General features: G+C 53.0%; 1 protein-coding gene across 2 annotated transcripts in view; it reads left to right on the top strand.

Moving 5' to 3' along the window:
- Positions 1–12,564, top strand: part of MDK (midkine) — a 12,828-nt gene extending 264 nt beyond the window's left edge. Inside the window, exons 2-5 of one of the 2 annotated variants that reach the window (XM_006026925.3) lie at positions 8,091–8,170; positions 8,338–8,499; positions 10,254–10,415; positions 11,619–12,564. In XM_006026925.3, coding sequence (XP_006026987.1) covers positions 8,092–8,170; positions 8,338–8,499; positions 10,254–10,415; positions 11,619–11,644 — 429 coding nt within the window. In that variant the 5' untranslated portion in view covers position 8,091 and the 3' untranslated portion in view covers positions 11,645–12,564. Of the gene's footprint in view, positions 1–8,090; positions 8,171–8,293; positions 8,500–10,253; positions 10,416–11,618 lie in introns of both variants that reach the window. The other variant, XM_025207959.1, reaches the window with a different exon arrangement.
- The last annotated feature ends 306 nt before the right edge of the window (positions 12,565–12,870 follow it).

Below are 12,870 nucleotides of genomic sequence, written 5' to 3'. Positions count from 1 at the left end.
TATTCACTCGAGTATCAGCGCGCGCGAAAATTGGGGGGGCGCGCGGGAGAACGCGCCTGCCTCCAGCCCCCGGGAGGTGCTGGCCGGGGAGCCCCGGGCCGGGTGTGGGGCGCGAGGCGCGCGGGGTAGTGCCAGGGCAGAGCGGACGGTGCCCCACCTGACCAGAGCACAGGAGCGGGGGGAGCAGCCCTGGGGCTGCAGGGCTCGGCCCCCTGCCAGGGGGAGGCACAGGGAGGGCAGATGAGCGGGGGGGCAGGCGACCCCAGGGACAGCCAGCCGCCTGCGTTCGCCCCCCCCACCTCTACTGGAGCCCCTGAGCCGGCAAAGCCGAGGGGTGCCCAGCCAGAGCAGCAGCTCTCCTCCCCCTGGCCCAGCGTCGGAGGGAGCCCACGTGGCATGGGGCAGCGGGAAGGGGAGCATGGGCAAAGAAGGAGCCAGAAGGGCCCACTTGGCAGGGGAAGGGCGGCAGGACAACCACCCTGAGAGCTACGCCAGGGGCAGGCATGGGTCTGAAGCTGCCTCTTGCCGCAGAGGGTTATGAGGATGGGAGGGAGGCAGGGGGCAGGCCTCAGCACGGCAGAAAAGGTGGGTGGCCTTCCCTGGAAAAAGCCCCACGCAGAGCAGATTGAACAGGAGGCACATGTGCCGGGAGGACAGCCAGGCAGCCTGCACCCTCTCCCACCCTGCCACAGCCTGCATCCAGACTCTTACCGCCCGGTTTAACGGGGTTGTCTGCGGAAAGAGAAGCTGGAATGGATGGCTGTGTCCCTGAGGTGTGACCCTTTTCCCCCAAATACTGCGTCCTTTATGTCCCTTGAGGGGCAGTTTTTGCATCCCCCCAGGAAAAGCTCTTGAGCTGCAGAGTCCTGCTCCCCACCCATACCCAGCGTGGTGAGCACCAGCCACTGCCTGCGAATGACAGGCCAAGGGGGAGAGTTAAGCTACCCCTCTCCTGCCCTGCCTCAGCTCCATCCTGCCCCAGTTCCCTGCAGGGAGGATTTGTTAGTGTCACGTGTGGGCACTGCAACACATCAACTCAGCTTGGGGGACAGCAAGGAGACTGCCAGGGTAGGGGGTTTAGTGCGCCCTCATCCCTGCAGTCTGACCAAGCTGCAGTTTCAGAAAAGCAAAGCAGGCCAAGCCCATGTTTTCAGTTGCTGCCTGTGGGCTGAGTGATCCATGCTTCCAGGAGTCTCTCAAGTACCCAAAGCTCAGCAACAATTCAGACCAGTCAGTCTGTGGCTGCAAAGTACTTGGGCTTGGGGGTAGAAGCCTAGGCATCAGCTCCTGGGTTAGGAGAGGCACCAGCAGCTGGCATCCCCTGGCATAGAGGAGAGATCAGACAGGGTCCCTGGGTCCTACATTTTTATGGTTGGCCTTTATGATCCATTATAATACCTCAGAAACTTTTGTAGAGCTGATCCCAGGTGAATCAAAACGTTGGTGATGAGCAAGATTGTCAGTTTCTGTCCATACATAAGCAGCTCATTTGGGGAGAGACCAGACACCAGGGAGAAGGATATATTCAAGCCCATGGCAAAGAAGCTGGACTTAAAAAATAAAAAAAAATGTAACAACCAGGCATAGAAGGGCTTCAGCAGGGGTGAACATGGAGCTCGATACTGAAGGAAAATAGTTCTGTGAACTTCAGTTCAAAGTCGTTTTTATTCTGCTTGGGAACTGTTTTGGAGTGTCGATGTTTCTGTGTTTTGGTGATCTTGCCTCCTCCCTATTGCTGTACAGTGAGTGATGTGCAGATGGGGGAAATAGCAAGGACTTCTTAATTTCTTTTACTGACTGAGGCACAGGCAGGGCAAGTGACTTGCATAGCAAGTGAGTAGTAAAGCTTGGGAAAGAACCCAGGAGTCCTTGCCCCCCAGCCTGCACTTGAGCCAAGACAGCCCTTCCCCTCCCTTCTTTGGGCTCCAGTCTTGTCTGTCATGCATGTACCTCATAGGGACATAGTTCTGCCAGAAGGGTTTACCAGTGTCTGAGAGTTCCAGCAGGTGAAGCTGAGTCTTTGTGTTCTGGTCAGTCACTCAGAAACGTTTTGCGTTCACACCTGGTTTCTAGTATCTGGGTTCAGAGGCAGGTGATGGCGTAGTGAATCCTGCTTCCGGAAGTTGGAGGCCATGTCTTTTGTGCAGTCAAGAGGGCAGAGTCTTAGATGGTGGGAGCTGTAGAAGAGCAGTGCCTCATCCATACTGAGGAGACATGGAGAGAAGTGGCAGGGAGGAGGCCAGTGCTAGAAGAGCAGAAAAGGTAGAGAAATTGGGTGGAATAAGTCCATGGAAAGATGTAAAAAGAAGGGTAGTACTGGGAAGCCAGTGAAGAGGTAAGCAGATGCTGGAGGATGGAAAGGAGGAAGCAAGCATTAGTTTGGGCCAAAGGAGATGAGGGTTTCAGTGGGAACACACTGGAGGCTTCATTAAGGGAAGCAATGCTGCAGAGGTAGAAGGAAGATAACCTTGTGTTGCAGAGAAACCAGAGCTACAAAGGGAAGGTGAGTGGGAGGGTCTGGGTCAAGTGGGAAGAGTTCAAAAATGCTGCTTTGAGTGCCCTGTAGGGGATTGGTTGGGGATGCCACCCCTGTGATAACCAAGACCTCCCGTATTTCCTCTCCCCATAGAAGGAGCTGCAGAGAGCAAGGTGGGAGCACTAAAGCTGTAAAAGTCCCGTCTACTCTGCTCCCAGTTGCTCCATCCTGAATGTGGGCTATTCTGGCTTGCTCTGTGCTGAGCCTCTTGTCCTCTCCACCTCTGAGGAGAGCCTGGTGGGAAGAGGCTTGTGCTGTGTCCTGACTGGTGCTATGCTCTGCAAGGTAATTCCCAGCTGAGGTGGGGAAGGGGGAAAAGGCGGCAGTCATCCCCTCGGTTTTGCCTTCAGCCAGCCGGGCTGTGTAATTCTCTGTGACAGTTCAATTCAGAGTGAAGCCGGCAGCTTCACAGCGGTGGACGCACAAAAGGTGAGCGCGCTGGAGCCTGAATAATGAACAGAGCTGCTCTCTCCAGCGTGCTGCCTGGGTGATTGCATGGGGGAAGGGGCTGAATGCTGACCCAGTGTTTCTTCCCTGCAAGGCACTTGCTCCATCCCAGGCCTGCAGGGAAAGTCGTGCATAGCCGGGTGGGTGTGCTGCCATCAGGCTTCCAAGCTGCCAGACCATAAGCAACATGAATGTTAGAGAACTGTCTCCCTTCTCTGTAGCGGGGCTTGTGGGAAAAGGAAAAAGGCCAACCCACGTGGCAGAACAGCCTGGAAATGCAGTGGGAGCAGAGCAGGAGGTGGGGTTGGGATGAGTGGTGCCCCCTCCAGAGGGGTGTGGTGGAAATACCATGTAGGGGATGACTGGGAAAACGTGGAAGGTTATTGGACAGTCCTACCCATCAAGTGTATTGACCCGAGGGAGTGGTCACCAAGCATCAGTGACTTGAGACTCGCCTAGCCTGACCCTGGGGCCTTGGTGTTCCTGACCAGATCCCTGGATAGGCCACTGCCATTCTTTGAACATGGTCTGCCACATCCTGCTGAAGCTCTAAGCCAGGGTTACGCAAAGGGGTTGTGATGGAACAGCTAGTGTGCAGACTTCCCAAGGGAAAACTACATCAGGATGGGTCTAGGCCTGATGAGGTACCCACAGGCTGCTCTCTGCTGGACTTGAAGCACCCTGGGCCTGAGGTAGAGTGGTACGGGGCAGCCAGAGCCATCCGGAAGTGGTGCTGGCTCAGTGCCTCTGAAAATTGGGCCCTGGTTGAGTTACACCAGACATCCAGAATCAGATGCCACTTTGGAAAATGTGGCTTTTAATGATGTCATTTCCAGAGCAGTCTTTGCCTGATTATTCCCACCCCCTTCCTCCTCCACCTCTTCATAGCATCACAGTGATGCCTTGTACAAAGAATGACAAGAGGTGGTATAACAAGGTCTCTGCCCTTCTGATGGTTGTGCCTGGCTGAAAGCTGTGTCTCCAGCTGCAATCTGCATGGCTCCACCTGGTGGTGCATTTGTACCTCTTTCTTTCAGGGAGGGATGGAGGTGCCATCTTTTGACAGAGCCACTGGGTATCCCCCAGGTAGAGGACCAGGTAGAGGTCCTTGGCGGGTGTATGGGAAGCAGGCATCGCTGCTGGTTGTATCGGTTCTATATAGCAACGGGGGCAGGGGGGGAGCTTTTTGTTCATTGCTGTTCTTCTGTGGACTGTTACCAGTAGGGAAAACACTAGAGAAAATGTCTTGTTGGTCATGGGAAAATCAGGAGAAAAGCTGCCAGGGCAGGGACAACCACCTTGCTAGGGCCTTCTGTTCAGACTCACAGGGTTCCCAAATTTCCCAGAGCTAGGGGGAGCTGTTATTGAGCTGCTGCTGACATTGTTACTGGCCCCTTCAGGACAAGGGATTGGCTTCCTGCAGAATGTCCTTAAGCAGGGCTCCAGAGACAGATTTCAGACCTGCCTAATGGCATTTGGGCTTGAGACTTCTTTTACTGTGGAAAGAGGTGTACTGGAAGAGCTTGAATCCTGTCTCCTACTCTTGCACATCTCCAAAATGGCTTTGTTCCTCTTTTACCATTTAATCTCCTGGCATAACTAATGGGATGTGGGGAGGGTAGAGGTGCACCGATACATTGGTCTGATATTGGATCGGCACTAACATAAAGAAAATTAACTGTATTGGAAATCAGCCTGATGTGGCCAATAATTTGGCCAATGAATGCTTGTGCATACGTGCAGCCACAGCACAGCACATAGGCAGTGAGGAGCACAGCCCAGCAGCTTGGAGAGTTGCTTGCAGCTGGTAAGTCTGTTGTGGTGGGAGGGAAAGGACGTGGGGGCGCAGATCAACACCCCCCGCGGTGAGGGAGAGAGAGGGGCTGGGGCAGGTGCTGCCCGGGTGGGGTGGGACGCAGGACAGAGCTGCAGCTCGTGCAGGGTCGGGGGGTGGCTCCCGACGCTACATGCACCCTGGGAAAACATGGGGGGGTATGTGCCCGGGATCTGCATGGGGGAGGGCTGCAGCTGGGGCTGCACCCAGCTCTTCTCGGCACAGGAGGTGTTGGGCATGGACTGCGCTCAGGGTGGATGGCAGCAGCACTGGGAGGGGGCTACGGGGGGCATATGGTGAAATTTGGGGTAGCTGCAGCTCCTTCCCCCTACCCCCCGGAACCTCCCTCCTAGCGCCTCTACCGCCCATCCCAAGCACAGCCCCCATGCACTGAGAAGAGCCTGGTGCAGTCCTGGCCCCAGCCCACAGCTGCAACTCTCCCTCCCACCCCCCTCACCCTCCCTGTGCAGATCCGGGGCACACCCCCTCCCCATGCCCTCTGGGGGTGCACACAGCGCGTGTCCCGCCCTACCCCAGCTGGGTAGCGCCTGCCCCAGCCCCTAACCCACTCCCTCCCTCAACATAGGGGGCATTGATCTTCTCCCACACACCCCTTCCTTCCCCCCTCTGCTTCCACCACAACAGACTTATTAACTGCACCCAGCTGTATTGTAAATCAGATCCGTATTGGCTGATATGGCTCCTTAAAAACTGACTATCGGTATCAGCCCGCAAAATCTGTATCGGTGCAGCCCAAGGGAAGCGATGGGAGTTGCCCACACTGCCCATGCAGGGAATCTGTGACTTTGCAACCCTGACCTGAAGGCTCCTTGCAACAGGCAGCTGCAGTTTAGCTAAAACAGAAATGCAGTCAACTTGACATGGCCTAGTTATGTAGCACAGAACCTCCTCGCCGTACATGTGGACGTGCACCCACATGCCCTCACTAAATATTCAGGCACATATAGAAACACTTGTGTGGTATGTGCACACACAGCACATTCTACATGCCTATCTTCCCTTCTCCCTCCCTATATGCAAAGTGCCTCTCTGCCTTTCTTACACACACACACACACACACACACACACACACACACACACACACACACACACACACACACACACACACACAGTCTCCTGCCTTGTCCCTTTGTGGGGACATGGTAATGGGCTGACATTAAGAGAGCCAGCAGGGGGAGTAGCTTCACTTCTAAAGCTCCACATGAGCTCTACATTGTATGGGTTTTTGTTTTTTTTAATCTTCTGCTTTAGTCCTCAAAAAAACTGATGGCTATAGGGGGCGGTTTCCGCCCTGGATTCTTTTGGAGCTGGATAAAGGTTCCATAGCAGCTGTAGTCGCCCAACCTTGGGGATCTTTGGTGTAGGCAAGGCAGCCTGCTGGGCACTAGATAAAAGAGGCACTGGGAAATACGGGGACAGAAAGGGCCTGGGGAAATACCAGGGACAGGGAACGGGGAGCAGAGCCTTGCTATTGCCAACAGGCAGTAAAGAGGCTTCCCAGCTTTCCAAGGGCAGAAGCAGCAAGTCCCTCAGGCAGATCAGCTTTCCCAGTCTCCTTCTGCCTGCTCCTGGTTCGAAGTTGGAGGTGGGGATTGTACTTTTCATGTTTTCACATCCAGCCTGAGCCCTCTACACTTGCTGACACTCATTAAAGGGGCTTCACCACTTCAGGAGAGATTAATTCAGAGAAGTTGAAATGAGAGGCCTAATCTGGCAGTCGCCTACCAAGAAATATGAGATGGGCCCCTCTTAGGGTCACTGAGAGATTAGGACTGTGGTGCTGGTAGACCCCAGCTCTCTGTTCTACCTTGCATGCAAGCTGTGGTTGCAGATAGCCTATAGAGCCTGAGAAGAGGCTACAAGGAAGGCCCTGGTCCATGGAGAAATTCCTAAGGTCATGCTTTGAGGTCTCTGCACCTGTCTTGTTCATCTGGGACTGATCCTGTCATGGTCAGCTTTGTTCAGTGCTGTCTCCCAAGAGTTAATGTGCAGCCCCCTTCTCACCTAACAGGGGTGGATGTGAGCTGGTGGTCATTACCTTTGGCTGTTGCTTCTGTTCTCTCTCTTGGGTTCCTTCCTGCTAGAAATCAAAGCTTTTCTTCACATCTGGATGCTAGTACCCCCATCCAGCTGTTCCCTCAGGCAAGAAGGGGCTGCCCTTTTTGGTGGATAAGTAGTGTTTTAAAGTCAGAGCTAGCCTATCCTCCTGTTTACTTCCACCCACCCACCCCTGTCCTCACCCTCCTTCACTTAGGAGTTGAATTCCCTTTCTGCTGATACTTACAGCAACCTGAAAGGCCAAAGTCCTCCCTGGTCTCCTGCCCTGGGTCAAGCAGGTTGAGGGGGTGGCACTTCGACCAGGCTGAATTCCCAGAAGAAGATACAGAGGATTGGGAGGTTGGGGAACGCCTGCTGGCACTCACTGACTTGCTCCTGCCTACTTCAGTGTTGAGGATATCTGGATGAAAGGGGCTGAGTTGTTGGAAAATCCAAGTAAAGGAGGAGCTTGTGAGAGGCAGAGGGTCCTGCTCCCTGCACAGCTGGCCAAATGACTAAACTTGGATTATTTTATTTACCCCTATTTATGAAACCAGGAGGACACTCTCCTCCTTCCTCCATGAACCTCTGTAATCATAACTGGCTCCTACTTTGACACCCTAGGAAGGACCCTCTGGCAGGCTCAGGTCAAGCACTAGAGCTGAGAGAGACCATAGCAATAGGATCTTCCCTTGGTCAGCTGCCTTCCCCTGCCCTGCCCAGGTAGTCCCAATACAAGGAAGATTCAGGTCACCATTTTTGCTATTCCTTGCAGGACATGTGCATTTCCAGGTCACCGTTTTCCAGACACTGCCTTGCACAGCAACTAACCAGGGCTGTGGGATGAGTAGAAAGGAAGTTGTGTAGTTCCAAGAGGGAGCAAATGAAACCTTCAGGCCTGGGCCACCTCAAACCCCAGGGAAGAGTGACCCATCCTCCCTATGCCCCACTCTTAAGGCCTGTCCTCATCACCTACAGAACATAATACCACCAAGCACACCTGCAACCACACAGCCCCAGTTAACACCCCCCCTACCCCGCCCTGTAATTTTGTAGAACCTTTATTTCTGTTACCCTCCACTAGCCTCATGTTCCCCTTCTCACACTTGCCTGATGTCTCTCCTGGGTCCTCCCTGCCACCCCCTCCCCCCCAGATTACAGGGGTTCCCTCTCTCTGTTGACTTCTTTCTTGTCTTTCTCCCTTTCCCTGTGCAGGATGCAGGTCCGTGGGCTTCTCCTCCTCATGGTGCTGATCATCATAGCTGCAACCTCTGAGGCTGGTAAAAACAAGAAAGGTGAGGGGCAAACTCATGGGTGTTCAGGGTATGGAGACCCTGCCCTGACCCTCTACTTGGGGTGGCAACAGGGCAGGCAGGGGACCCTTGTCTATGGGGCTAGCTGCTGGTCTTCATTCCCAGATTGATGCCCAGAGTGATGGCCTTCTCCCTCCTCTATCTTGCAGACAAGGTGAAGAAGAATGGCTCTGAGTGTGAGGAGTGGCACTGGGGGTCCTGTGTCCCTAACAGCAGAGACTGCGGTTTGGGCTACCGTGAGGGGACCTGCAAGGAGGAGACCAAGAGAGTCAAGTGCAAGATCCCTTGCAACTGGAAGAAAGAGTTTGGAGGTGAGTGTATGGCCTCATCCCAAAAGAATTGCTTGGCTCGGGGGACAGCCAAGAACCACCAGCTTCCCCTCACAATACAAAATGAGCAGGACTTCTGGGACTGTCATGGCTGCCTGTTTCAGAGGGCTATGGAGGCAGCTGCCAGCTCCCATACAGGGCCTGATTCTTCATTGCCTTGTGCCTGTTGTCATGGTTCCTTTGTGTGTCGTGGAGACAACCTGTCCCAGTACAACATGGTCTGACCCTGCCATTCCAGTCACAACAGGACTTCATGCTGGGACACCTGTTAAGGACCAGGGTGGCTGTAGGGGCCACTATGGGTTCCCTGATTTCAGCATATTTCCTGAGAGGTCAGCTCTGTCCTTTGCAAAGGGAGCAAAGCAGTTTGTCGTAGGATTAGTGGGACAAGGGGGGATTGGACTAAATGCCCTACAAATGTCCCTTCCAGTCCTACTTCACTATGAAGTGAAAGGCTAGATGCCAGTCAAATTAGTGCTCCAGCAGCAGTTGTCCTTGTGCTCTGAGTTGTTCGGAGAAAGTGGGGAGAGGGGGGCGGTGCTCATAGCCAGTGTTTAGGCATACACAAATATTTGGGAGGTAGCTCCGTATGAAATGGAAGTGAAATGAGTGGAAACTCACCCTGGCTGCGGGGTTCTGTTGGTCTCTATTTGGGAAGGTTCCTGCTAGAAAGGTTCTGCAAGTCACGGTGGCGCCTTGGTGATGCTTAGGCGTGAATCGCATTAGGTGAGATCTTGCTCCTGTCCTCTGAAGCAGGAGATTGTTCACTAGGCTGGACAGACTGATGGTCCGTAGTGGAAAAGTAGAACAGGCACCACAGCTTGCCTTTTGCCTCAGTGTTACACCACTGAGCTTTGCTTTGCTTTGCTTTGCTTTATGCTCTCCTTTGCTGGAAGCTCTGTTACCCTTCCTGCAGGTCATGTCTGGGAGCACCTTGGGCTATCCTCTCTGCCAGGCCACCCCTGAAACCATGCTGGTTGGTGCTGCCCTCAAGGCTTCATGTTAGGGTGGTTTGCCTTTGCCCTCCAGTATATAGTGGTTCCTCACTGTCTGGGCACTGGGCCTTCTGAGTGGCTTGTTTGCTGAGAAATGTACTGGGCCCACTGGAAGGAGAGTCCATGCTGTACAGATACTAGCAGGACCCACCTTCCCATGTGTGTGCGCAAGGTGGCAGTGCCAGCATCACATACTGATAGCAGCCTTTAACAACCTGAAGGGTGGCTGCAAAGAGGATGGAGCTAAACTGTTCTCAGTGGTGGCAGATGAGATGACAAAACAGAGCAATGGTCTCAAGCTGCAGTAAAGCAAGTTTAAGTTGGGTATTAGGAAAAACACTCACTAGGAGGGTGGTGAAGTATTGGAACAGGTTGCCTACAGAGGTGGTGGAATCTCCATCCTTGGAGGTTTTTAAAGTCTGGCTCAGCAAAGCCCTGACTGAAATGATTTTGTTGGGAATGGTCCTTCTTTTTGAGCAGGGAGTTGCACTAGATGACCTTCTGAGGTCTCTTCCAAGCCTAATTTTCTAGGATTCTGTGCTGCAGTATACCTGGGCTTATATCTCTGGGCACCAGAAGAGGCAGTGTAGCTGCTGACCAAGGGATCACAAGTGCAGCACAGGTCAGTCTGATATGGTGAAGTAAATTCTGCTTGCCTGCCAGTACAGATGCTGTGCCCAGGACTCCTGGGGGCTGGCATTTAACCTGGGCACTGTCTAATGAGCCTGACCTCTTTTCCAGCTGACTGCAAGTACAAGTTTGAGAACTGGACTGGGTGTAATGTTCAAACAGGCTTCAAAACTCGCTCTGGCACCCTGAAGAAAGCCCTGTACAATGCCCAGTGCCAGGACACCATCCTCGTGACCAAACCCTGCTCTCCCAAGATCAAGTCAAAATCCAAAGGTCAGTCCCTGCCCCTCCATGGTCCTTATCTTGTCTTACTGTAGGAACAGCTGTGGAGTAAGTGCTATACCCTTGGGGAATGTAACCATCCCCACCTGGTGGTGCAAACCTGGTAGATCTCCCAGGCTAAGCTGGGTCCATCTGGGTTGCATGTGTAAGGAAAGCCTTCAGGCTGCTGGGTGGTGCTGGTCATACAATAGGGCATGCCTTTCCCTCTGGCTCAGGGCTGAGAAAATGTCCTGCCAGGGTTGTGAAGCACTCTGCAGCTGCAAGGGACATCTTTTGGAGGGAACAAAATACCAGGCCCAGGTACCTTTGCTAAGATCCTTGGTTCTTTCACAAGAGTCAGGCTGCTGGCTCTGTTTCCTAGTCACATTCCTATTTGAAGAATTGCATTCCAGTGGCCTGGAGTTCCTGTTGCAGTTTCTATTGGTTACGGGAGTCCCTAGTGAAATCCAGACCAAGACTTTCCCCCTCTTCTCCTTTACTTTAAGTGGGCTGTTGCATTGCTCAGCATCCTGTATGGCATGTACAGCTTGTGAGATGCTTGGGATCCTTCAAAGTGAAGGGCCCTGATCCAAACCTATCACTGGTCATTTAGAGGAGTTGCCATACAGTTCATTTGTGCCAGTGTAGTTGCAGCTACCACCACGAAGGCCAGCTATGCTTGCTTTACCCTGGTGAGTGCAGGACAGTTGATGAGGAGGACACCAAGGAGACATTCCCCTCCTCAATGCCTGGGCAGTCCTTGCCCTGATCACAGCCAGTCATTAGACATTCTTTTCCCTTCCTCTTGCCCTTCCAGTCCTTCTGTCTATTCTGCACCTTCAGAAGGCAGCTGAGTTTAATGCAGATATAACAGCACCTGTTATGATGAAAGGAAAAAGGTCTAGATGAGCTGCCAACAGGAGGCCATGCTGCATGGGACCATGGGAATGGCAAGTGTGGAACTCACTAAATAGAGACTTGTGTGGCAACAGCACAGATGGGCAAGGTTCCTGCCCCCACAGCCCTGGCTGTATTCACTGTCAGTGCTTGGCCTGTAAGTTTCTTCAGTTAAAACCCAAGCCAAGCAGTTGCTCGGTACCAAGTGAGCCACAGCCACACTGAACTGACCACTTCAGATACCAAGCCAAGGTGTGTAAGAGAGAAGGTGGGGCTTCCGAAGATGCTAACTCTTACTGTTTTATTTCTTCCAAACAGTCAGGAAAGGAAAGGGGAAGGAATAGAGGGGAGGAGACCTTCCCCCTAACCCCTGGACATGGTGCCTGAACCTGTTTGGACACATCACTTGGAGCTGCAGCCTGGTCCCCCCGCTTGGCGATGTTCTGCCAAATTCCATTCTTCCTCCCTACAACAACTTCCTCCTTAACCAAGATGCCTTTTCTAATCACTAGTTTTGTAGAGAGCAAATCCACCCCTTCTTGTCAGAGGTGCTGTCTCTTTTCCCTGTACCCTCCCTCTGCCACTATCTGGCATCTCCTGTCCTGCTCTTGTTCTCAGATACTCGGTGTGATGTGTGTGGGGTGCTCTGGGCTGGGAATGGCTGGAGCGTTTTGCATTTTGGGCCTGTCTTTGAAACCAAGTGGCTGTTGGCACTGCCCTGGCAAACTTGGGAGCCTTATGCCTCATCTGATTGACAGTTGTGCTTTCAGGAAACAGAAAAACTAAACCTTGACAAGTAAACCAGGTGGAAGGGGTGGGCATGCAAGGAGCCCCAACACTTCTCTGGACTTTCACCAAAGGGCTCACATGCAATGGGAAGACCTGGAGCCATTGCCGCCTTGTTTCTGGTTTCCCTTGACTTTGCAAGAGGTCACTGCTGCCTGTGGTCCTCTATGCATTCAGTCCTCCTTCACCCTGCCCCAGCCCAGGTTCCCCTGAAGACTGGCCTCTTCATTCAGGGTGACCCCTTCCTGCTGCCTGGCCTGCCACCAGCAGCTAACTGGGTTTCCTGCAGCAACCAAGGGGAAAAAATCTCCCCCAAGTTAATGGGCATTTCCCTTTTCTCCTTTTTCTCTTCCCATTCCTTCTGAGCTGTCTGTGTCAGAGCAGTGCAGCCTCTCCTTGCTTTATGCTCTCACACCGGTGCTGGGTAAGTCCTCACTGCTTTGGGAAAATTTGTTTTTTTTCTTTTCCAATAAAAGTCTTTAAAAAAAAAAATACAGTGCCGAGTCTTCCTCTTGTTCTAGAGGTCAGAAGGAAAGCTAGGGGAGACTGTGACATACATGCTCTAATGAGGTGACTGCTAGATCATTCCAGGGACTGTTCTGTACCCCCAGAGGCTTACTCTGGGTAGCCAGTTTGGCCAGGACTTTAGGCACTACTCTGCTTTCCATCTGGATTGGAAGAAGGCTTAAAAGGGAGTTAGGTAGCCAGTTCCTGAGACTGGAAGCCTAGGTTTAGGCCCCAGGGAAATTTGAGGTCCAAGATGTAGGCACCAAATGAATATAAG

The sequence above is a fragment of the Alligator sinensis genome, unplaced genomic scaffold (genome assembly GCF_000455745.1).
Source record: "Alligator sinensis unplaced genomic scaffold, ASM45574v1 scaffold592_1, whole genome shotgun sequence".
Lineage (NCBI taxonomy): Eukaryota > Metazoa > Chordata > Crocodylia > Alligatoridae > Alligator > Alligator sinensis.
This window is presented reverse-complemented; position numbering and strand designations above follow the sequence as displayed.